At 40.6% G+C, this 26202-nt stretch overlaps 2 protein-coding genes and 1 non-coding gene across 5 annotated transcripts in view; 1 reads left to right on the top strand and 2 right to left on the bottom strand.

Moving 5' to 3' along the window:
* The window catches only part of CCDC171 (coiled-coil domain containing 171), a 145720-nt gene extending 131819 nt beyond the window's left edge, over nucleotides 1–13901 (bottom strand). The window contains exons 1-7 of one of the 2 annotated variants that reach the window (XM_027910163.1): nucleotides 13795–13901; nucleotides 10779–10843; nucleotides 10373–10525; nucleotides 8682–8814; nucleotides 6984–7158; nucleotides 4173–4354; nucleotides 778–924 (exon numbers count right to left, since the gene is read on the bottom strand). In XM_027910163.1, coding sequence (XP_027765964.1) covers nucleotides 778–924; nucleotides 4173–4354; nucleotides 6984–7158; nucleotides 8682–8814; nucleotides 10373–10419 — 684 coding nt within the window. In that variant the 5' untranslated portion in view covers nucleotides 10420–10525; nucleotides 10779–10843; nucleotides 13795–13901. Of the gene's footprint in view, nucleotides 1–777; nucleotides 925–4172; nucleotides 4355–6983; nucleotides 7159–8681; nucleotides 8815–9491; nucleotides 9569–10372; nucleotides 10526–10778; nucleotides 10844–13794 lie in introns of those variants that run through there. The other variant, XM_027910170.1, reaches the window with a different exon arrangement.
* Nucleotides 11707–11778, bottom strand: TRNAD-GUC. The gene has a single exon. It is a non-coding gene; the product is annotated as a tRNA-Asp (tRNA).
* A 6818-nt stretch (nucleotides 13902–20719) lies between the features above and the next one.
* The window catches only part of PSIP1 (PC4 and SFRS1 interacting protein 1), a 29252-nt gene continuing 23769 nt past the window's right edge, over nucleotides 20720–26202 (top strand). For both annotated transcript variants that reach the window (XR_003574151.1, XM_027910179.1), the window contains exons 1-3: nucleotides 20720–20908; nucleotides 21853–21929; nucleotides 26058–26196. Coding sequence is in view for 1 of the 2 variants with exons in the window: in XM_027910179.1 (XP_027765980.1) it covers nucleotides 20837–20908; nucleotides 21853–21929; nucleotides 26058–26196 (288 nt within the window). In the remaining variant the exon portion in view is untranslated. The remainder of the gene's footprint in view (nucleotides 20909–21852; nucleotides 21930–26057; nucleotides 26197–26202) is intronic.

Consider the following 26202-nt stretch of genomic DNA (forward strand, 5'->3'; position numbering starts at 1 on the left):
TGGGCTCTCAAAATTCTGCAAGTGACAGTTCCTTAAAATTCATTGCAGAAAATATTTAAATATGCCTTAGTAGAAAATGTACATAAGGATAAAGAATCATCCAATTACTATGCTTTTCTGCAATGACAAATGTTCTACCAAGAAAGTCTTGATCCAGACTGTGCATACAGACAACACAGACATTACGAAGTCCTCCTTGGACAATCAAAATGTTGAAACCTAGGAGAAAACTAGCAGTTTAGTGTAAGGAGCACATTTACAAAATATTATTCTCAAAGACTTGAGACTTCACAGCAATAAGTGTCACTCAACAGACAGGAAAACTAAAACTACCTGCAGCAGTTAATTCTAGATAGGAAGAGGCTGCTGTAACACCACTGTGATCTTCCAGTAGTATGCTATTCCCTCACCTAGCACAACATCCAGTAATTTTCTCAGCTCCAGCAGATTCTCCAATGCAAATATAATAAACCAAAAAGACAAGATAGACAAATTAAGAGGTCAAGGGAAATGTACAGACTTCCTAAAGTGAAGTTAGCCTTGTTTTCATGCTTACACAAAATTTTTCCCATCTGCTGTTCCAACACCAGTCTCAAGTCAGGCTCACAGTGTAAGTGGCATTCACCTTTTTAGCCTTTTCTGCAAAACCAATGTTCAACATTTTGTTCATCAAGTAGACAGAATTCATAGCCTAACTGGAAGGTTCTAGCCCTCAAAAATGAAATTGTTCAGTGTCAATCCTTGTTGAGCCTAATAGCAATAGTGAAAAAGCCTTACTTCGAGTTCCTTTTTAAGTTGCTTCTCTCGTTCGGTGCTGCATTTCAGTTCATGGGCCTGGCATCTCAGCACCTCACTACAGCCACTGTGTTCCACCTCCACATCTCTCAATTTCTTGCGTATATTTTGCAGTTCATTATTCAGCTCCTGGGAAAAAAACCAAAGCATTATGAGATTTTATCTAATATAAAGTATTACAGTGGAGGGGTCAAAAGAGGAAAGCCAACTGCCTCAGAACAAGTTATTAAAATAATACACCACCGTATGCCAACAGAACCACTCGCCCAACAGCAGACATGCTCTTCATGCACCACAGGTAAGATGTGTTGGCTCAAAACTCATTATGAACATGACCTTCTGCAATAATACTAAAATCAGAGCCAATTCGCCACAGGAAATTTTTCTCTAAAAGAGTACAAAGCTGCTTTTCCAATCTCTTCTCTCTCCCAGCTCAGTGGCAACGATGGAGAGGGAAACAGTTAAGTGCATTTGATGAAATTAAACTTAGGGACAGAAGCTCTATTTTGTTCTTATTTTAACTATTAGAACTTCAAATCAAATCATTTATTGAAAGTTACTCCCATAAACAAATTTCTGCTATTCTGTAAAGGACTTTCCTTTCTACAAACCGAGTTACTTAAATTACATAGATGAACTACGAAGTTATCAGAAGAACTAAGCTATTCCCCACCACAGTTTCTGCTTTTGGAAGTTGAACCAAGCTAACAAGTTGGTGTAAGTACCAACACTATTGCACTCAGCAGCTCTGTGGAGTCACTGTTATAAAATCCTCATTCACACCAAAACACATGCAAAGTAGCCAAATAATGAACCCCTAGTAGTCCAATGCATATTTAAGATCCCAGAAGTCTCAAAAAGACTGGCTTTGTTGTAGTGGACAAGAGTAACCTTTTCCATAACCAGCACTAGAAACAAGATATAAACCTAGTGACTTAGCTGGAGGACCTTTGGGTAGTCAATTTGTTAAAATTACTTCCTGTGCAAAACACAGGAAGATTACCTCCTATTCATTTACTCCTACCATTTATCATGGCAAGAGAAATTTTGTGAAAACAAACCAGCTGGTCTGTAAATTCTGCTATTACTCTTACATCACATAATTTTGTTCCTGGAAACTAATAATCATAAGGCATCTGCAGAGTGTGGAGGAGAAGAAGAAAATCAATTATTGTTTTGGAAGACTGAAGTTTGACAGAACCATGATTATACAAGAAGATCAAAGAAATACAAATCTTTTCCAAAGTTTGGAAAATGAAATTTTGGAAGTTCTTCCTGACTGAAGGTAGAATGTTTTGGCCACTCAAACAAGAGAATCGCAACTCCCTTATTAACACAGTGCTAAGTGTTTCCAACTAGTATACGAAAAAAATAAGTTTGTTTTCTCTCTTTTTCCATGTGCAGGCATTATGTCGTAATTTTTTTGGCATTCTCTGGAAAGGTAACAAGGAGCATTCATGTGGATTAAAAAACGTGAACCTCGGTAAATCAAAATATTGCAAAAATAGTCTATCCACGTATGGATTAAATTTAAGATAATCTTCTAACTTTGCCTGTAATATCAAGACAATGAAGAAGTTCCTTCCCATCAGCATGCTAAAGAAATTTACTTTTACTGAAATATATAACTACTCCCCTTTTTTCCACACTGGAAAGATACAGAAATATTAATCTCTTCAGATTTATCTTCCACGTATTAAACAAAGTGAGCTGAGAAAAGTGCACATGAAATAGGTAATACAGAGTTTGCTGGAAAATACTCCATCAAGACTTTAAAACATTTTATACTGAAAATGTATTTAACACTAGCAGCCTAAAACTGACACAAATATTGCATCAAGCTTTTTAAACAAATCAATATGACTTGTAGAATTTCAGAATTGTAAAGTCTCTGAACTTTCCAGATGTGGTATGACTGTGTCAGACTATTCCAGCAGTCACCTGCACTTAGGAAGTTCAAAGAGAAACATACTTCACTACGTAAAAAAAAACCATTATATATACATGTATACTTGCGTGTCACATACTTTCTATACACATCTGCTTATAAAAAAACATGCCTTTTCATTTTCTGGGTTTTTTTAAGTGTGTATAAACAACACAACTGCACGAATAGGGCAAGGAAAAACCGAGTGCTTCTGTGAAGGAATACTATATTCTGATTAACCACAAGATGATGCTATTGCACTTACTATTGAACCCCAACACCTTTCATCATGTACCGGACCGCATGCTAAGCACACTCAATAGAGCGTCTTGGAGAGCAGAGAGGACTTTTCCTCCATATCATAGAGACACATTTTAGTAGGTTAAGCTGACTTCACTTCCATGCCTACCTCAGCATTGTCATAGCCAAGTTCAGACTCACAGTTCATACAGTGTATCTTTAGCAGCAATCTGTTCCCTGCATACATTATGTAATATAAATGTCTATCAGCCTTAACAGAGCCTTTGCACTAAACTTCTTTTTATGAAGGATACCTATAGCAGAACACATTTTAGCTTTTCCTTAGACAGTATTATTACACAGCTAATATACAATGTATTTCACCTGTCATTTAAAGAGAAAAAAATTATTAAAGTACATTGGTGTCACTGTTTGTGTCCCTGTGGAGAAGGTAAAAGTTAAGTACGTTGAGTAAGCACTTCCATATCATAATACTACTTGATCTCTTGGAAACACATTTCAGTTTTGAATAGCTGGAATGTATAGAAAATAATAAAAACAAGTTTACACCTTTATTACTTTTTACACATTTAACACCTGATTCATACATATCAGTGTAATACATCTTTGAGAATTATTTTTTTCAAGAAATACAATGAAATTAAGTATGTGAGGAACAAAAAGCCACAGTTTAAAACAGATCTCTCAGTATTAGATGATTTTTATCTAACTAAATGGCAGTTTCCAACAATGGTTATTTGTCATATGTGGTATGGAGCAAATAATCCTGTCACCACTATTCAGGTTCTTTGAAAGTGTGTAGTCTTCGTATTACATAAATGATTTTCATATTCACAGGCTACTGGATATCAGACTGGGGGAAGTAACAGGGAAATTGAGTCAGTGGGTGTTGGGTGTCCCTGATGTTACTAACTCAGCTTTACATGACAGTGCAAATGGACTGTGTACTGGTAACTTGGTTTAGGGCTTTACCATTAAAATCAGCCACAACATTTTTCAACAAAGCAAGAAAGACTGTGACACACTAAGTATAACTTTCTAATGCTGCATACTTCAGAAATATTCTGCAGAATTTAGCTATCTGGGGGAATTTTTTCCTAAACCAGAAAGACCTGAACCCACTACAAATGTCACACCAAAAAAGTTCCAGCCATCATCTCATGCAACTTTCCAACAAATAATACCATACCAGCAAAATCCTTTCTACTTCGTTTCTTTCCTTAAGAAGGAATATGTATTCATTGTTGTAAATTCTGCTGATATCATCCTTTGCCCTTGCAAGTCTTTGCTGCTCTTCTTCCCACTTCTGCTGAGCATTATGAAACGTTTTCTCAGTCTCTGTCACTTTCTGCTGAAGGTTTTCATTGAGTACTATTTTTTACAGAAAAAGAGAAAGAAAAAATACAAGTAGCCCTGCAAAGCATGTCCAGAAAAAAAAGTATAATGCTCATCAGTTCTTCTGTGTACTATGATACTTGTGATATACCGGAACATTAGCACTTCCAGCCCTGAAAAGCACCATCTTCATTACAAAGGAAACTATCAAATTTTGTGTTCTTATAGCATCTTTCACACAAGGAGATAGGAATATTTTAGAGATTTTTACAAATTAAAACTCTTCTCCTCTTGGAAAAGAATAAAAACTTATGATAACTCTTTCAAGTGACATCTCTATAGCATAGAGGACTTATTTTCGGATGTCTAGCTTATTTCCAAATGTCATTTTTGATACAGATTTTAGTCTGTATCAATTAAATTTGAACTCAATTTAAGTGACAGTAAAGATAGGCACCTGCTCCATGAAATGGACTGTAAGCAAATTTAAGACAGGTTGGGCTAGCAAGCAAAGGCTTAGCTTTTCCAATGAAACTTGTGGCTGTGCAAGAGATCTAAATCTTCTGCCCAGCAAACAACCTGAGACAGTGGAACATTGTACATACTCTTCTGTGAAAGCTCAAATGCCAGGGGAAGCTTCATTAGCTGCAGGAAGTTTTATAGAAGCTTTGCTTAATTTTACTAACCGCCTTTCGGATGGAAATAGTTTGTATTGGCTTTTAATTTTACTGAACACAACTAACTACACTGGCAAAAAAAACTACACAAGTGATCACCACTTTCCAACAGATTTTTATCTCAAATTCATCTCAGCTTTCTGAAATTTCTTCCTAGTTAGAGAAGACTGAAAAGAACAGAAGAGGCACACTGAGAGGACACAGAGAGTCAGTGGACACAACGATAGGAAAAGACTGTTGGATTCAATGAGAATGGCAGAAAAACAGTTTGGAGAAATACTAAAGGGGTCAAGGCGTAAATGAGGCATTCTGTCTAAGGAGCTTTGTTGGGATCACATCAAAGCACCACATGAAGTGAGAAAGGCTTCAAGTGACCAGGGAAAAGAAACAGTAAATTATAAATTGCTAAAGGATTAAGCAGGAACAAAGTGATGATTTGGGGTTTTCTTGCACCTGTCACAGAAACAAAAAGTTGGAGAAATTTCAACCAATGGAATTTACTGTCAGCTGACAGACTATAATCCTTGGCTACGTTATTAAAAGAAACTAACACACACACATATACACACACCCATTCAAGAAAACATCCCTTGTCTCTGCAAAACCCCTTCTATCCCCTTTTTGTTCTCGAGTCCCCTCACCACATGTTAGCCCAGTCCCTTCAGGAAAGTGACAGGAGTACAGCAGACTGGGGTCACTGTGCTGTGGTTCCTCCATCAGCATCAGTCTCTTTTGAGTCCTGTCCCTTGATGCTGGCATGGCACTACTCACTTCTAAATAGGTAGGGAAATTAGCAGTAAAGAGAGCATGCACAGAAATAGCTTTTCTCTAGGTGAGAAACTAGCAGTTCAAGTCTTCAGCTTGCAATCACAAAGAAATTTCCAGGGGGAAAAAAAATGCCTTCTTCCAGTTTGCAATCCATTAGATTTGTAGTTATCATGTGTTTTTCCAAGGGAGTGAAAGTTCAGCTTTTCAGCTATTTTAAAAACAATTGGTACTTCTAGTATTTGCAAGATTCAGAATCTGCTTCCATTCTTGGAAGGTTAAAATCTTCAAGAGTAGTACTCCAAACTCCTCATTGAATATCAAATGTTCATCAAATTCACAAATACATCTCTTGTACTAGATTAAAAATATCTAGATTAAAAAGATCAGTTACTAGATTAAAAAGATCAGTTATACCAGTTTAGGTAACTAAAAATGCACCTAACTTACTTGTAAGAATGAGAAATCTCTCTGTGTTTGAGGAGTATGAAGGAAATCTGAGTTTCTGAGTATGAAAGTGATAGGAAAAAAAAGCCTAGGTAAAAACATTCCTTTCCACATACTACTGTCACAACATGCATTACCTATAAAAAGAGAAACAAAGATGAAAAGAAGAAAATAAACCGGATATGAACAATGAAAAGTGTGAAACATTTGAAAAGATGAAAGAAAACAGCAGTATGAGGAGAACTTCTGGAAGCAAAGCTGCTGCAAATATGCAAACAAATGAAGAGAAATGGATTTTTTTTTTTTTTTTTTTTTTTTTTTTTTTTTTTTTTTTTTTTTTTTTTTTTTTTTTTTTTTTTTTTTTTTTTTTTTTTTTTTTTTTTTTTTTTTGCTTGCTTGCTTGCTTTTTTTTCCCCTGAAACGGAAAAGGCAGGTCTACTGGGCATGGAGATAACTATGATGTAGAGACAGCCACAGCCACCACGATTACAACTCTGTACATAGACACACTGAAGGAAGGAATAACAGAAGGTAAGAAGCAAAAGATAAAAAAGGTTTGACAGGTTTAGCAGGTTAGTTTTAATCCACATATGAGACAAGAATTTTGTAAACTCTTATGAGTTTTCAAAAGCAGATGGATAAAAGATGGGAAAGGTAAGAGAGATTCAAGAAAACAGCGATAACTAGAAAATTTAATTAATTTCCTGATTCTCACTTATCTTACTGACTTGGAACTGATTTAGCCTTTATCTCATCTTTGCTTCTTTGAAACTTACCTTGCAGTTCCATAAGTTTGTTTTTTGCATCACTTAACTCTTCTTCTGCAGTACACGTTTTCAGATGGGCATCTTTTCTGGCAACTGCCAATTCATACTCCAGACTTTGTCGAATGGCCTCTCCTCTCTCAAATTCCGACCGTAATTTGATTATCTGGCTTTCATAGTTGGATACCTAGAAAATACATTTCTTTCAGAAAGCTGGTAACAATGTTCCTTTGAAAAACTGTGAAGTGTTACAGAAATACTGCTACAGAATATTTTTAAAAGATATTTTGAATCCCACTCACAACCACCATCTTATTCCACTTGAATTTGAAATATACTCATGCAACTGCATATTTATGCCCATTTTGATACTTCTGCTGGTTTCATGCAAACTGATCCTACTCCTGGATGAATTTCTCATATATTCAACATACTCGTTTTTCAAAAAATACACTACCTTAGGAAATTAACATTTTAATGTCATCTTCCTGCAGCTCAGAGGAAAAAATACAACAGAAACATTAATTATTAATAAACTCCCACTGTCAATTTTCTGGTAACTTTCCTTAAAACTCAGAAAAACAGTTACACTGGGATAGTAGACTGTCAGACACTTAATAACTCACAACTATATGCACAAGCATAACATTCAGTCCAATAATGTCCAGTAGTCAAAAAAGAGTGTTATTCATGTTAACAGAACAAACCAAGAATGAAAAATACTGTAAAAAGGGACATTATACAGATGAAGAAACAATGTAATCTTTGCTACCAAAAACTGGATCCAGAAAATCAAATCCACGCTATTTCAACACAAAAAGGTGGAAAGTAAAATATGTACTTCTTCAGAACATGTACAAAGTAGTAACATAGTTGTTAATGAGAATTTCATTCATGGAAAATAATTTACCCACATTACAAAGGTTTTCCTTGATGCTGTTGTAGCACACTAGTATTGAAATGAAGTAAAAGAAAATACTTAATTAAGCTTTTCTTTAGTTCAAATATCAGCTTTCGCATTAGCGAACATAGAAAAAGGTGGGCACTGAGCGTGGCACTGCTGTAACTGGTTTCAGTTTATTGCTACTTCTCACACATGCTAATGCCAATTTGGCAGCTGATAACCTGGTTTAAATTGTGCTGCTGAAGAAGTGCTATTACTACTATAGGCAAGAAATCTACTCTTAGCAGTCTGCTAGGTGCAGTTGATGTGGGTGTTCATTCATCTGGTTTTGGCGAAATCCAGCCAATAAACCAAGTTTGCTGTTTCATATCCATTTATTATCTGAGTATGTACCCAAATTAAGAGATGCCTGCTTCTCCCACAATGATTTGCTCTTGTGTTTCAGTTCAGCCATTATTTTCCCATTGCCCCATCAACTATGGGGTGATTCCCTGGGATTATCTTGATTAGAACTAACAAACAAAAAAACAAACAACCTCTTACATCGAGCTGGGAGTGCACAAAATTCTTCTACAGCATTTTGCTGTTGTGAAGTACTCGGGTCACCTACATTCACTTTTAACTACTTATGATAGTAGAGGCCCTACAGCTCCTATGAGCAGGTATGAGGTCTGTACGGTGACGCCTGCCTTGTTATTTTTCAGTTAGTGACTGTGCTTTTGATCCACCACATAAGAGTATTATTTTAATGAAAAAAGAAAACATTTATTCAAAAAGTAGTAAAGCACACAAAAAAAAGTCCTTACCTCTTGATTGTGTTGAATAGCTAAGTCTAAATTTTCAGTTTTAGCTTGAAGAAGTTTCCGTCTCAGATCTAAAACAGCATCCAATTCTGATTCATTGCTATTCTGGAGTAATTCAAGCTCCACATTATGTAAGCTGCAAAATAAGATTTTTTTCAAAAAACCTGAGTATTGCTTTTAAGTTTAAAAGCTCCCTTATTTCAGTTATTTGATTTTGAGTTCTAAACATTCACCTAAGTAAAATTATGTTATGCAGTTGGAATCATACTATTGCTTTTTTGAAAAAGGGATATACATATTGCTTATAGTGCAAGATATGAGAGAATGATATAAGGAACATATATTGCTTATTGTGCAAGATATGAGAGATGAAGCAGCAGGAGCTTAAAACAGATACACACTTTGTATTTCCCAAAGTTGATTTCAGTATTTTTTTATTATTTTTCATTATTTTTGTTATTGATTAAATAACTTCCAGAATGCTTAAAAAACACCATTCCAATCACATGCATTAAAATGACTAGTAAGGTTTTGTTTGTCTCTGCAGTAGGGTTCATTTTTTGACATGGTTTACCAACTCAAAAACATCTCTGTCATGAAATGAATGCAAACGTGTGGAGCAAACCCCACTCTTCCAGATTTTTTTTCAAAGATACCTACATTTAAACTACAGAGAAGCAACTGATCACAATCAAGATACAAATTAAAGGTCTAGTCCTCTTAAACAATATCTATTTCCACTGCTATTTCAGTTAAAAAAAAAAATCTATTTGACAGGTAAGTGGATCCATGTTTGAGCACCACAAGCTGCACCTGGGCCAGGACATCTCCCAGTATCAATACAGGCTGAGGGACGAACATATTGAGAGCAGTCCTGCCACAAAGGACTTGGGGTGCTGATGGATGAGAGGCTAGACACAAGACAGCAATGTGCACTTCCAGCCCAGAAAGCCAACTGTATCCTGGGCTGCATCCAAAGCAGTGAGGCCAGCAGTCAATGGAGGGGATTCTACTCTATTCAATGAGACCCCATCTGGAGCGCTGCATCCAGTTCTGCATTCCCCAACAAAAGAAGCACATGGGCCTGTTGGAGCAGGTCCAGAGGAGGTCACTAAGATGATTAGAGGAATGGAGCACCCCTGCTGTGAGGAAAGGTTGGAAGAATTGGGATTGCTCAGCTTAGAAAAGAGAAGGCTTCAGGGTGACCTAATTGCAGCCTTCCAGTATCTGAAGGGAGCCTATGAGAAAGATGGAAAGAGAAAGACTTTTTACAAAAGTATGTAGTGACAGGATGAGGAGGAATTGCTTCAAACTGAAAGAGAGTAAATTCAAACTAGATATTATAAAAAATTCTTTACTGTTAGGGTGGTGAGGCACTGAATAGATTGCCCAGAGAAGCTGTGGATGTCCTATCCCTGGCAGTGTTCAAGGTCAGGTTGCATGGGGCTCTGAGCAACCTGGTCTGATGGAATGTGTCCCTGTCCACAAGAGGGGGATTGGAACTAGATTATATTTGAGGTCCATTCCAAACCAGGCTATCCTATGATTCTGTGATTTAATGACTGTATTGATACAGCTTGCATGTACCACACCATCTTCTTCAGTCTGAATTACATACTTTCAGGGATCTAAAAAATAAACCACAAAAACAGTAACTGTACTACTAAACTTCAAAATACAGAAGTAGAGCTTACCTTTTATTTTCTGTAACAGAGCAGTTGACTGGACAGGATGAACTCATGATGTTCAGTAGGCAGCTTCTAAGTCAATAAACTCTGGAAAATGAAGCCTTGACAAGCTTGATAAGCTTCAAAGATTATTTTTCCATATCATAAAAGCATTAAAATCTGTAACAGAGACATGCTTTACTTCATTTGGCAACATAATAAAAGAATCTTTGGTTAACACTCATGATCAGTTATGAAAGTGTTACTACATCATGTGAATAATTACCACCAACTGTAATTTTACATCAGTTTTAGTCAACAATGAGAACTGTACTTCTAAGTTTAAATACTGGTAGATTAATACATATACAGTATAATAGTAGAATATCCACTGCCAGGTGTTCAGGATGTCACTAAAAATATCTTTGCGTACATTGATCCTCTAAGTTCTCTATTCTCCTAAGAAAACTACAAACTACATTTCTCTTCAAAATAAATCTATGGGAGATAAATGCATACACCATGATTGCATGCTGTCTAATATTAGCTTTTAATACAGCAAGCCTTCCAAATGTTTCACAAAAAATCTTCGACTTGGACATATCTTTATTGTATATATATCAGCAATATTTAGGAGTATAGAAGAGAAATACTGAATTGAACTACAACTCCATTATAACCCTGTTAAAAAAAACTCACTAATTTAGTGTTACTAATAAAAAAGTAATCAATATAGATAACATATTTTTAACACAGACCTTAAAAAAAAACATTATTTATTTCAAGTTGAACAGCAAACCACAAATGAACTCTTTCCATTATTTAAAGCAAGATAACATGAAGAATAAGCTGTATTCAACACTTGAGATTAACAAGCCATTAAGGTTTGCTTTCGGATGCTGTAGTACATGGACATTCATATTACAGTCCAAACAAGAAACTAGTCTGTAGTCCATCTCTGGCTGAGCTGGAAGGGACCCACAAGGATCATAGAGTCCTACTCCTGGCCCTGCACAGGGCCATCCCCAAGAGTCACACCATGTGCCTGAAAGTATTGTCCAAATGCTTTTTGAACTCTGTCACGCTTGGTGCTGTGACCACTTCCCCAGGGAGCCTGTTCCAGTGCCCAACTAATGTAATGGCCAGTCTCTTCGCGAACGAAGAACCGGGGAAGGTCTTTCCACCTTCCAGCCTGCGCATTGGATTTTTTAGGTGAGACACAGTGTGCGCGGAACTGAGCCCATCCTTTAATCCTGAGGTTCATCTGCCGGGGCCAAGCACGCTTGGACGGTGGCAGCGAGGTCCTCAGGACGTAGATGGATTGCCTTACAGGGCTAACGAGCTCCATCTGCCCGGGGAGGGGCCCCGACCGGGAATCGAACCCGGGTCTCTGCAGTGACAGTGCAGTGTCATTTCCCCTAGACCACCGGGGCTACCCTGTGGATGAAAAACCTTTTCCTTATATCCAACCTAAACTTACCTGACTCAGTTTCATGCTGTTTCCCCAAGTCCTGTCACTGGTCGGGAGAATGAAGAGATCTGTACCTGTCCCTCCTCTTCCCCTCAGGAAGCTGTAGACTGCAATAAGGTCTCCCCTCAGTCTCCTCAAGGCTGAACAGAACAAGTGATCTCAGCTGCCCCTCACATAGCTTCCCCTTAAGGCCCCTCACCATCCTTGTGGCCCTCCTTTGGATGCTTTCTAAGAGCTTATTGTCTTTTTTATACTGCCCAACAGCAGCACTTGCTATAATATATTAACTATAAACTGATTTTATTCATTCCAGTTGCTAATAACCTGCACTAGAAATATGAAGCGGAAGAAATGCACTTCTGCTTCAATCTATAATTTTAACAGAAGATTATGCAAAACCAGACTTATTATTTCTAAAAACTCTGAGTTTATGGGTTTGGGGTTTGTTTTGCTCTGTTCTTACAGAAAAGCAGTATATTTATAGAGAATAGGTAGATGTATCATCTGTGATTTTTAACATCTACCCACTGGAATTTACCTTGGTACATGTGTTCATAAAACCCCAAACACATCATTACCACATAACAGTCATTCACACTCGTAGAGAAAATGGTACAGCTTTCTTTTCACCTCAACTGAGAAAATAGTTGAAGTCTTCATTTTTAAAGTATAGACTGTGGAATAACTGTCTAGGTACATTTTAAGCCCATTAAATTACTGGTGATGTGCACACTAAAAACTTTATATAAGAGAAGAAGGTCTTGACAGAGTATTTCAACCAAAATCAATTGCTCGGATATAAAAAAAATGTGGTATCATGGTATAGGAAACTATACATCTATCAAATGTGCCAAATTTTCACATTAAGATGTAGCTCTGAACACCATTAGTTTTTCAAACAATACTTTGTTTAAGCTTTTTGAAACTTATAGCAAAATCTGATAATGAATAGTAGAAAAATTTTTAAAAAATGGTACAACAAAAATTTTCTCAGAAATCTGTTTTTTCACCTCCAAAATAGAATTCACTATCTCTATCCAGAAAACAATAGCTGCAGAAAAAAAAAAAAATCTGTCTCAAAACATAATCCAGATGTCCTCTGTCAATCCACAGTATTCTGAATTATATGATTTATAATAATAATAATTTGTAATTTCTGAAATTACTCTGGAGTCACATGGGGGCAGGGGAAAATATCTAACTACTGTTTTCTGGGAACGTTAATGACTTTGAAAATCAATCCTCTGTTAAGATACATATCGATAGCTTATTAGCACGCAAATGGATATATTCTAAAAGCTTTCTAATTCAATTACCAAAAAAAAAAAAAAATCCAAACGGCATGGAGTAGTTCATAAGAGTTAAAAAAAAACAGCATAAGAAGTTTTTGCTTGAGGAGACAATACCTTCGAGGGGTGTTACCTACAAAACTTGTGTCATATTCTCCTCACAAACTGCTGAATACACTTAACTAACTTTATCAAGGTCACTGATTTACAGTGGATATGAGGAAGAAGTTCTTTACTGTGAGGGTGGTGAGGCACTGGAAACAGGTTGCCCAGAGGATTTGTGGATGCACCATCCCTGAATGGGTTCGAGACCGGGCTGGATGGAGCTCTGAGCAAGGTGATCTAGTCCCTGCCCACCAGCGACGGGTGTGGCACTGGATAATCTCCAAGGTCGCTTCCAAACCATGACGTGACTGAGATCACTCTAAATCTAACGAGATTTATTTAATTTAAAACACACAGAGCAGGGCCTACCTACCACATCTGAGCTGCAACGCACAAAAACTTAACAGCATTTACTTCGGCTGAGCGAACCACTACGTTTTCCTTAACGCGGAACAAAAATATTTTTTAAGCAAGCTAAAAACCAGAGCAGCAGCATCGCTTTGCTCCGCTGGCCCTCCTCCCAGCGGCGCTGGCTGAAGCGGAGCCCGGGGCAGAGCGCCGTGCTGGCGGCTCCGGAGCTTTACCTGGCACGAAGGGCTGCGGGAACAGAGGCAAGGCAGAGCTCCAGCAGCAGCGCCCCGGGGCCGCTCCGGGAAGTGCCGTGCGGTCTCCTGGTCCCGCCAGGAAGGACGCGGCGCCTTCCCAACGGCAACTTCCGTCTGCGGCGGAACAGCATCGGTGCCGTGCCTGCCGCCATCCCCGCGGCGGCGGGGCTGGGCGCTGCTTCCCGGAGCTGCCGCCGTGCCGGCGGGTTTACAGCTGGGAAAGCAACCACGGACACGTCTCAGGGATTCTGATCCACGTTTACTGGATCTGTCCTCCAATGCGGGACAGCACATTCTTCGCCCGAATTATCAGGAGAAAAAAAGCAGGTAAATTATTTGGAAAGGCCATGGGGCAAAAACCACAGCAGCGTGGATGAGGGTTATCACTCCCCTTCTTACCTCGAGTCACAAAAATTATTTTAGACACGATAGTATAGCTGCATGCATCTAGCTAAACAAACACCTTTCCTCACCTTCACACGGAAAAATACATCTGGTATAGAGAACCACAGAATTATTTAGGTTGGAAAAGACCTCTGAGATCAAGTCCAACCATTAACACAGCACTAGCAAGTCCACCACTAAAGCATGGCCCTGAGTGTCACATCTGTGCATCGTTTAAATACTTCCAGGGATGGGGACTCAACTGCTTCCCTGGGCACCTAGTTCCAGAGTTGGTAACCCTTTCGGTTAAGAAATTTTTCATTCTATCTGACCCAAGTCTCACTGGAACAACTTGAAGTCGTTTTTTTACCTGTGAGAAGAGACTGACCCCCACAACCTCCTCGCTAAAACCTCCTGTCAAGTAGTCATAGAGAGCTCCCTTTTTCTTGGTGGAAACAAATCAGAGTGATATAACACAGGGAATTCAACATTAACTTATTTTTCAGAAAGAGCTGTTGATGTGTTTAGAAAGAGTGCTTGATGTTCAGGGAAAAAAAAAAAAAAGAGAGGAGAACGTGCTGCTTAAGTGTGGGTCTGGCCTTAGAGAAAGAAGCAACTGCTTCACTTGCAGACATGACAGCTGCATGCTTCTTTGCAATGTGACCTTATCCACACCTACAGGAAATCAGTTGGAATGACTGTTTCAAACCTAGAAGCTCGAGAGACACAGCTCCTCACAGGAAGAACAATTTTTCACCTCTGAAGCCCATTCCTGGCATGTAACAACTTAATTTGTATCAGTGTACTGACTTCTTACTCTAGCACCAGGTGGCAGGTCTGGCTGAAGCCTTACAGATTCAAAATAAAACCATTTGTTAAAAAAAGGTGATGTAGTCCTTGAAGTTTGTATGAGCATCAATATGGCATCTTACTCTCTTGCATGTACAAGGTCTGGATTACAAAATACACTTTTCTTCTGTGTTTCTGTGCTTCAGCATTTTGTCTTCAGTCTTAAATCTACTTAACAAGTACAAATGCACTCAATTATAAACAAGACATAACTTGTTCAAACATTTTTTTTTCACTCTTAAAAAAAATCAGATTATATTTTGGTTTAAATTCTTTGGTCACATTAGTCTCTTTTGAAGAACATCCTACCCTACTTTTTCATGTCATCAAGTCATCTTGAGTTGCTTCCTTAATTAAGAAAAAAAATATTTTCAGCTGCTCTTCACTGATTTTAATACAAGGTGCAGGGCTTCTGATTCCTGAAAAATGTCAGACTCAAAGCAATGTTCCAAAGGCTGAGGGAATTATAATATCCTCAAGAGATTCCAAAAGCATTGTTTCAAAACTAAACTGTGAACTTATTTAATCTGATACTGGAGAGAAATCTAACAATATGATTAAACAGAGTAGTGACTTAGCTAAGGGAATTCCTGCGGATTGTCAGTTCCTGCATAGCAAAATATTAATATACACAGTTTTTGCAGTACTCAACACTTTCTCATTTAGGAAAAATGTAAAACTTTATGTATTGCTGAAATAAGAATGATTCAGTACAGCAAAGACTTACATACCTGCAAATGTAGATATGTGCCACTGTCAAACTTCTATCTTCCTCTAAACAATTCTAAATGTACAGTTCACCTTAATCTCAGTTTTTAACTAATTTTTGCCCCAAGTGGTCATTCTTTTGTGCATAGGAAGAAAGTTTTTCATCTGTCTAATATATATGGGCTAATATATATGGTCTAATATATGGGCTGCCCAGGGAGGTGGTGGATTCTCCATCCCTGGAGGTATTTAAGAAGAGACTGGATGTGGCACTTAGTGCCGTAGTCTAGTAACTGTGGTGGTAGTGGATCAAGGGTTGGACTTGATGATCTCAGAGGTCCTTTCCAACCCATCTGATTCTATTATTCTATGATTCTATATTGATGATTTTCTATTTATTTTATGAGATCTTGTCTAACTCTCTAGGAAACTGATATCAGGAATATGAGCTTTGCCACCTCCAAGAAAATCAACCAAATTTAACTTGTTTAAGCCATCAGAAAATTGCAGTTTGTTTCTGCTTAACACAGATGGTATGAAATTTTGCAGTTAACATTTGTAAGTGAACATTTTGCATTTAAGGAGAAGAGAGCCTAGAACAAAGCACAACTTGCTCTGTGGCAACTGCAGTGGGTGTTTTGGGCCTGACTTGAGTTTCAGTATCAAAGCTGAAAGTGGTAAGATGATTCTTCTCACAAGTTCTTTCTTATCTTTGTGTCTAAGTAGCACAGGGAGCAGCTGGCAGAAAACTGGCCTGTGAAAGTTGTGCATCAGGCCACACACCAAGGATGAGAACTCAAGTACAAAATGGGTAGGTCTGCTGCTGTGAAACAGTATAAATTTGTGCTACAACTCTTACAGCTTTCAACAGGTTTTGGCACCCAGTGTATGGCACAAACATACAGTACAGTGACTTGCAGGGAGTGCTGTTTGGGACCGCCACAGAGAGCTAAAGCCACAGAGAAAGGCTGGCTAATTTTTGACGCAGAAAAACTGGAACTAGACACAACAGGACAGGCAGGCTCCGGTAAAGAAGTGATTGAGCCTAAATCTGGATCTGAGGTCTTCTGTTTGAAGAAAGGTATTTGTGGAGCAAAGCATCAGAGGTTGGAGGTGGCTGATGTGCTCAGCAAGGAACCATCTGACAGAAATGGGAGAGGAGGGCACAGTGGCTGAAATGCTAGGTGAGAAGGGAGCTTAATATGGATGGGTAAGCTAGCCAGGAGAGAGTAGGTATGGAGAGGACAAGGCAAGTAACAAAAAGACTGAATTTATAGCAATCCTAGTTAAACAAAATCAAACCAAAACATAAAACTCAACACTGAAGTCAATCTAGCCACACTTGTTAGGGATAACAGGAAACGCTTCTACAAATACATCAATAGCAAAAGGAGGGGCAGAGAAAACCTCCATTCTTTGTTGGACATGGAGGGGAGAACATAGCCACCAAAGATGAGGAAAAGGCTGAGGTATTTAACACCTTCTTTCCCTCACTTTTCAACAGTAAGACAGGTTGTTGTCAGGACAACTAGCCTCCAGAGCTGAGAGACAGGAAGGCAACTTCACCTTGTAGTCCAGGAGGAAACAGTGACCTCCTGAGCCACTTGGATCCTCACAAGTCGATGGGACCAGATGGGATCCACCCAAGGGTGATGAGGGAGCTGGCAGAAGAGCTCACCAAGCCACTCTCCATCATTTACCAACAGTCCTGGCTCACTGGGGAGGTCCCAGATGACTGGAAGTTGGGGAATGTCATGCCCATCCACAAAAAGGGCTGCAAGAGGACCCGGGAAACTACAGGCCTGTCAGCCTGACCTCAGTGCCTGGTAAGGTTATGGAGCAGATCATCCTGAGTGCAATCACACAGCACCTACGTGCCACAGCCCAGGGAAGGAAAGGCGACGACAGCACAAGGGTTCTTGCTCTGCTGTAGGTCTTTATTGTGGAAGGGTATAAACAGTAACAGAGGCAAGCATGCTATCCCCAACTGAGGGGAGAGCTATTACTTATATAGTCTGGGATGGGAAGGGCTAGAACTTGGGAGGAGCACGGGACTGACAGGGTAGCACACCAATGAGGAATTTAGGAACTGAGTGAAGTAATCAGGGACCAATAACAAGCAATGGGGGTTATGGTAGGACTGCCCACAATGCGGCAAATCGTAGCCAAGCAGGGAGAGGGAAAAGTGTGAGGGGACTAACATGTTAGGGCATGCCCTAATACAATATAATGAATATAACTGGGGTACATAATTTTTAAAACAACATGCATTAACAATAAACACTAAAACATCAACCAAGTAGCACAAAACACAGTCTTTAACTATGATTCAGGCCTTGATGGCCTGTAAAATCTCTGCTGTTAATAAAGTCCTCTCTAGTATTCTTCATAGATGGCACGCCATTTCTTGAACTCTTCTTTTCTCCTCTTCTTATCCTCCTCACCTACGGGATGAACAAGGGATCAGACCCAGCCAGCACAGGTTTAAGAGGAGCAGGTCCTGTCTGACCAACTTGACCTCCTTTTATGATCAGGTGACCCACCTGGTGGATGAGGGGAAGGCTGTGGATGTGTCTGTTTGGACTTCAGCAAAGCCTTTGACACTGTCTCCCATAGAATTCTCCAGGAAAAGCTGGCAGCCCATGGCTTGGACAGGGGCACTCTCAGCTGGATTAAGAACTGGCTGGAGGGCCGGGCCCAGAGAGTGCTGGTGAACGGGGCTGCATCCAGCTGGCAGCCGGTCACCAGTGGTGTCCCCCAGGGATCAGTGCTGGGCCTAGTTCTATTTAATATCTTTACTGATGATCTGGATGAGGGGATTGAGTCTACCAGTAGCAAATTTGCAGATGACACCAAGTTGGGAGGGAGTGTCGACCTGCTGGAAGGCAGGAGGGCTCTGCAGAGGGGCCTGGACAGACTGGAGAGTTGGGCTGATTCCAACGGGATGAAGTTCAACAAGGCCAAGTGGCGGGTCCTGCACTTTGGCCACAACAACCCCCTGCAGCGCTACAGGCTGGGCACAGAGTGGCTGGAGAGCAGCCAGGCAGAAAGGGACCTGGGAGTTTGGATTGACAGGAGGCTGAACATGAGCCAGCAGTGTGCCCAGGTGGCCAAGAAGGCCAATGGCATCCTGGCCTGGATCAGGAACAGTGTGGCCAGCAGGACCAGGGAAGTGATTGTTCCCCTGTACTTAGCACTGGTGAGGCCACCCCTGGAGTGCTGTGTCCAGTTCTGGGCTCCTCAGTTCAGGAAGGATATTGAGGTGCTGGAGCAGGTCCAGAGAAAAGCAACGAGGCTGGTGAAGAGACTCAAGCACAAGTCCTGTGAGGAGAGGCTGAGGGAGCTGGGGTTGTTTAGCCTGGAGAAGAGGAAGCTCTCTACAACTCCCTGAAAGGAGGTTGTAGCCAGGTAGGCATCTGTCTCTTCTCCCAGGCAACCAGCAGTAGGATAAGAGGGCATGGTCTTAAGCTGTTCCAGGGGAGGTTTTGGCTGGATATTAGGAAGAAATTTTTTACAGAGGGAGTAATCAGACTTTGGAATGGGCTGCCCAGAGAGGTGGTGGATTCACCGTGCTTGGAGGTTTTTAAGATGAGACTGGACGTAGCACTTAGTGCCATGGTCTAGTAACCACGGCAGTGTTGGATCAAGGGTTAGACTTGATGATCTCAGAGGTCAATTCCAACTCGATTGATCCTATGATTCTATAAAAAAAACAAACCAATCAACCAAAGAAACAAAAAAAAGCAACCAAAACACCCCCCACCACACCCAGAAGCTAATGCCGACTGAGTAGCAGGTAAGAACTCAGTAGACTTAAGAAACCGAGACAAGGGCTTGTTGGATGCTGGAGAAGTCAAGGCATCAAGAGAAGTAGCTGGGGAGTATCCGGGTAACACAGGTAGCTTTGGAGCTGGCAGCAACATGCGATGAGAAGCACGGGAAGGGGAGGGCTTTGTAAAAGAGCTCGTGAGGAAGGAGACAGGCAAAGGGACCCGCGGGGACAGTCGCTCCCGTCCGCTTTGCAGACAAGCGTGGCAGCCTGTGAGCTGCTGGGCAGGCCGCACTCGCCCGTGCCCGTGCTCTCGCCGGAGGGCCGCCTGAACGACTCTCCCGCCTTCGCCGCGGCTCAAGGCAGCTCCGCGGCTGCGCCGCCGCGCCTCCTGCTGCTCCTGCTCCTCTGCCCCCGCCCCGCCCCCACTGGGGAGGAACGAGCCACTTCTATGGCTGAAGGGAGAGAGGCGAAGGAGTCCCGCTCTATTCCTTCCCCCGGCCCTGCATCGAGGCCGGCGGACGACTGCCGTTCCTGGATGGCCACGTTTCCCCCAGGCGCGGAGGCGGGAGCCGAGCTGTCTGTTTTACGGTGGTGCCGCGCTGGGTTCCCCCCAGCAGAGCGAAGCTCCCCCGCCGCCGCCTTGCAGTGTGCCGGACGGTGCCGCCCTCAGGCGGGAGGAGGGGCCCGACCGTGTTTCCCGCGGCGGGCTGCGGGCCGGGAGCCAGGGCGGCGGATAGCGGGAGCGACGTTCGTAAGGCGGCAGGAGGGAGGGAAGGAGGGAAGGAAGGAAGAAAGACAGGAAAGAAGAAAGAAAGAAAGAAGGAAAGGTTGGAGGAAGGAAAGGAAAGGAGGGATAAATGGGTTGATGGGTGGATGGAGGGAGGCAGGGAGGGACGGAGGGAGGGAGAGAAGGAGAGAGGGCAGGCGGACGGGCGGAGTTTCTCATCCGCCCCCCGCTGCGCTCCCGCGCCATCGGGCCCGTGGGGGCGGGTGGCCGCCGGGCCCGGGGGATGCGGGAGGGCGGGCGCTGCGGGCGGCTCGGCCTTGCCCACCGGGCGCCTCGGGGGTCTTCGGCGGGGGCGAGGGGCGGGCGCGGCGCGGTCGCTCCGGTCGGGGCCACCCGGCCTTGTTTAGGTGCCCTCCCGTGTTGCCCTTGTGTCCTCCCCCCACCCCCATGTGTGTTTATTTCGGCAGCGAGGGGCACCTCAGGCGGCCAGGGGACGCTCGGAGGGTGCTGTAGTCGCAGAGCTCTTCCTTCTCTCGGCCCCCTCGCCTGGCGGCAACAGGGCTGCACGTCGGTGAGAAAACATGAGCCGAGATTTCAAACCCGGAGACCTGATCTTTGCCAAGATGAAAGGTTATCCGCATTGGCCGGCCAGGGTAAGACTCCCCGTCGTCACCGTCCTCCGTTCTGCGCGGGATGCGCTCGCACACCTGTGCGGGGCAGGGCCTCCAGCCTCCCTCCTCTAGGGGACGGCACGGCCGTGCTCCCGAGGGTGGAACCAGCTTCTCAGTCACACTGCAGGCCCCTAACAAGTACTGCTGCGAACAAGTAGCCCTGTTCAGTTGGGATTAGTTGTCCTAATTTGTGTAACTCGGCTTTCAGGAATGAAGATCTCTCTATGGTAGTGTGATGCTGGAGCCGTGCAGGCCCCTAACTGCACAAAAATACTGTTCCCAAATAACTGCTCTTCTTTGGCAAAAGGAAAATACGAAGTTCTGGCAGTGTTACTGCTAAGTCAGCTATTTCTACCGTGCTTCCTATTAAATAGGCTAAGTATATGTAGTAGGTTGTCTGGTCCTTTTTACACTCTCCCTGCTCCCGTGGAAGAGGCATGCCAGGTTCTGGGACTGCTATGGAAACGTAGCTAAAACAGTAAGATGCTGACTTAGGAATTGTTTGGGGTTTTTTAATGTTTGTTACGCTTTTGGTAGTACTTGACGTTTGGGCTTCAGCGAGTTAATTGGGCAAGCGTAAGGATGGGAAGCCTTTCTGTTTCTTTTGCTTAAGGAAGGGAGGTACATGTATGGAATTGAGATGTGCTTTTTACCTGTAGCACATCATGTCTCTCCCTTTAAAAGAAGTAGTCATGTGAAAAGTGTTACTGTAAACTAGAAGTGTTGTCATTTTCAATTGTTGCTAATACTGGTTTTGATCCTGCTGTATTTTTTTAACATACAACTGAAAAGAGCTCTCAAGACCTACTTTACTTCTCTCTAAAGAAGCTCTTTTATTCCTATTTAATTCTTAATGCTTTTATTTATTTCCCCCAGACAGCTCTTAACTGTTACTTGACTTGAATTGTGGTCTTTGTTTTCTTTAGGTGGATGAAGTTCCTGATGGAGCAGTAAAACCTCCTATGAATAAAATGCCTATTTTCTTTTTTGGCACCCATGAGACGTAAGTCCTTTATATTTAGGGGTCATATTTTCTTCATTCTAAAATGCTGTGATAAGAAGTTATCATCTTCTCTGAATGTAATGCATTTTTAACTATTGTATTAATTAGCAGATCAGCTCTTCCTAAATTAACCTCTGTTGTCAGGACATTCTTCTTCACATTTCCTTACACTGTTCAAGTGAACGGTAGACCATAAGCATACCATGTACACTTTGCTCATCAGAAGGAAAAAAAATCATACGCACAGTGGTATGACTGATGGTTTTCTCCTTCTTCAGTAATTAGTTTTAATTGAAGTCCTGTATATCCTCAAAATGCTCAATAATATATTCTCAAAGAAAATGAAATAAGGTTGAGAACAGTGAAGTAGGCAAAATTTGGAGACGGACAGATAATCATGTATTGGGGTTGTTTTTGTTGGGGTGTGTTTTTTTTTTTTTCTGGAGAGATTTTGGATTGTGCGTGTTGTTATTTTTTATGAGATCTGTATGAAAAATGAGGAAGTGCTGTTAGCTTTATACCTGTCAACTGGCAAAATACTGATCTCTGGGGACTTCCAGCAATCTGGCATTTGCTTTGAGGGACTGTATGTCTTCCACTGCTGAGTTTGATTGTTAATATTCTGGGATTTATGCAGTTCTGTCTTTTTGAAAGGTATTGTGTTACTTTGTAGCGTGACTGGTTGTGTTGGTGTAGGTCTGTAACATCACTTTCAGTGCTCCATTTGTTAAGTTGTTTTAAAAAAATCCCAAACTAAAACCTGTACTTGTCTGCTTTTACTTCTTCTGCTTTTCTTAATAAAACGGCAGGTCAGAGATAAAAGTTGTATATACAAGTACACATTTTTTTGCGTTTTGTGGCAAGACCTTTTTTCTCTCAATTTTTTTAAATCTATTGAAATTGCCTTATCTGGTAGTTTGCATCTATCTTTTAGTAAGCCACGCTTAGACAAGATACATTGCCCTGTTGAATTAAAGAATAATGATACCTTACTCTCTTGACATCACTTGTTACTTTGGTCTTTTTTTTTAAGAAGTGATTTTTCTGATGAAAAATATTTCTATATGCTTGTCCCATGTGTGTTTTTTTTTTCTAAGTGGTCTCGTGTTTCAATAAATCTTTTGATGACTTTAAATGGTTTTAGTTTGGTTATGTTTTGTGTGCATGTGTAGTTTTGTGGGTAAAGAGGAGTTCCTGGAATTTGATTCAAGGTTTTGAGGTTTGTCTTGCCCGTTTTTTTAATTACCATTTTAAACAATGTGGCAGGTTACCTTTTTTTCTTAAATATTTTTTGGCGACTGAAACGCAATACTGCTTTGATTCTGCTCCTGATATGTGTCATTCTGAATTGCACTGAGGCTTTGTGCAGTTGTAAGTTCAGGAATACAGGTTGAGTATAAGGGAGAGAGAAATTACTTCTTATCTAAAGCTTGAAAAATACCTTTGCGAATTTTGAGAAGCAGCATGGCCAACTTCAGATTTAGACTCCTGAGAGATGTGTGAGTTTGAAAGGTTTGGTGATTTTTTTTGTAGTTTGCATGAGTAAATTTGAAATACACAGTCCTCACTCACTGATACGGTTACAAAATAAAGTTTAACTGCGATTGTTTTTTGTTAGGCTGTGGATTCCAATTTACTGCATTTCAGAGATCCATAGAATAAAGAGAAACTTTTTGCCTTCATTTCATGCATATAGCATTGTGTACAGGGTGTTCCATGACCCAGCTGTCTCCTGGTTTTTGTTAACCATGTTGCTTACCCAGTGCTCTGTAAAGTGATAACAGGTGAAACTCCTATATTTCATTTTCTCACTTACTGCTTACAGCAGATACCTGTAACAATAGGAAGGAGCAGGTACGGTAAAATTGGAGAATGATATTCCAAAATATAATTTTGTGTTGGTTTGTAGTTAACAATTAGTAACAATTAGTTTGTAGTTAACAATTTTCATGAGAAATACAGTAAATTTGGTAAACTTATTCTCTCTGTGCTTCTCAGAGTTAAGTCTTACACACCTGTGCAAAGTTAGACACTGTGTACCTTCAGCATGTTAGTAGGCTGTACATACACAGTCTGTCTTACTGTAAGTGGCAACTCTGAAAATCCACAAAATTAGTTAAATCATGCTAAAAAGTGGATAGTTACAACAAGAAGAAGAAACTGTAGGGAAAAAGGAAAATAAGATTGGCTTGGGAGTAATTCTTACTTGACTTTTAGAAATAATATTAATTCAGCTTTGCAGATTACTGCAAGCAAGTATTATCTTGTAATTTTTTCTTTGTTTCCTCATAAATTTTGTCAAAAAAACCCAACTGTTTTACCACCTGGGGAGAGTAGTAACACAAACAGTATTTTAATAAAAGCTTCATTTGAATGTGTTGTGCCGGTAAACACATCAGTGCAAATTTTATTTGGTCACAGACAGACAGAAGGTCACACTGAACTCTAGTTTCTGGAGCCTGTGTATTAATCTCTCTTCATTCAATTTTCTTGGTTTTTTTTTCTTTTTTGGTACATGAGGATTTAACTACAGCGGCCCAGTAAGCCTCATGACCTTTTCATAGTAGCTGGTTTCAGATGTTTTTCAATGCCTGATCAATACGGGTAGAGGCTTACAGACTTTGGAAAAATGCTTCTCTTTAGAGGACAGGGAAGAAGGGAGGCAGTGTTTTTCCTATTTTTTGGCCTTCCAGTTGCTCTTTGTTTCCCTCCCCATCTTTTTTGGTCTGGATAAATAGGCTTTGAAGGTGCACATTTCCCACATTGTCTGAGTTGTGTCTCTTGCCAAGAGGTAGGTGATTTGCAGTTTAATCTGACTGTGACTTGCTTAATACCTTGTGAACATAGATGAGTGTTTACTGTTGAAGTGAAAATGCCTAAGCTTTCTATGAGATGTTCTTTTTTTTTTCTCCTTTGTTTAGTAGGGTGTAAGTCTCAAGTAGCTCCTTTTTATAAGGGTGATGAAGGATATAGTGGAGTGGAGCTTAAAAGTACTTAAGTCTTCCATGAGCTAGTACTTTAGAAAGTAAAAATCTGCAGCTTTTCAAATAGTTGGATCTCATATATTTGCAATCAGACAAAGCCACGTCTAGGCAAAATTCAGAAACTACTGCCAAAGTGTGCTCTTCTTCTGTTAGCAGCATATGGATTGCTGTGGTGAAATCCTTACTTTGAAAGGTCGTGAAAGTAGAGCAGGAATTAAATAGTCTTTGATGTTCTTCAGCATGAACCAGAAAATTGATTCTCAGTAACATGGTACCTTGTTTTCTGGAGTCTAACTCTGAGAAGCTAGTAGTGGATACTGTGACCTTATCATCTGAGAAAAGCTAATAGGTAAAAGCCTTCATTAGCTTACAGTAAGGGGTAGTGCTACGCAGGAGTCTGTCTGAAAGATACCCAGGGAGCATCAAGACCTCTACTACAAGAGTATATTACATAAAATAGTTTTCATGTTTCCTTCATCAAGAAAATGGCTGGAGGAGAAGCTTAAAATAAGAAACATCTTAAAGTTTTTGTTATTTAAATTTCATAAATCAGGTTATGAGGTCCACATTGGAAAACTACTGAATGAATACTGAATTGTATAGCATTCTTGAAAAGATGGGGGCAGTCAGTGTATTCAGGTGGTGTTTTTTCATGTCCAACACAATATTCTTAAGTTCTAAATTTTAACTTATTTTTAATTTAATAATTTTGAAATGTTGGAACCATTTCATATCCTTGCCCAGATCCAAGGATTCTTTATTCCTCACACTTAAAGCTGATTTTTTTTTTTCTCCTAAGGAAGCAATTGCTCTTTCTGTTTGTTTGTGACCTGAATGGTTTTTGATTGATCTGGTTCACAGTAGGTGGTTGACCTGTCAGCGGCAGTGTTAAGATGCGGCATTGACCATTTCTTGCTCAGACACTCAAGACTCTTGGAAGGAGGGAAGTCTATATATATATATGTGGTGGCAGTAAGAGAAACCTTGGGCTGTTGAAGGCAAAAGTTTAAAAAACTAAAGATGCTTATGTAGCAGAATAGTTTTTACAGTAATAATGAATTTAATGCCTTAATAACGTTTGGTCAGTGCTTCTTTGAATGGACTAACCATTGAAATTGTGAATTTTATTCTTTCTCTCCTTAAGGGCATTTTTGGGACCAAAGGACATATTCCCTTACTCAGAAAATAAAGATAAATACGGCAAGCCAAATAAAAGAAAGGGTTTTAATGAAGGGTTGTGGGAAATTGATAATAATCCCAAAGTGAAATTCTCTCATCAGCAGGTAAGT

This window comes from Empidonax traillii, unplaced genomic scaffold (genome assembly GCF_003031625.1).
Source record: "Empidonax traillii isolate 1590-97213 ecotype Southwest subspecies unplaced genomic scaffold, ASM303162v1 scaffold28:size2823434, whole genome shotgun sequence".
In the NCBI taxonomy this organism is placed as follows: domain Eukaryota; kingdom Metazoa; phylum Chordata; class Aves; order Passeriformes; family Tyrannidae; genus Empidonax; species Empidonax traillii.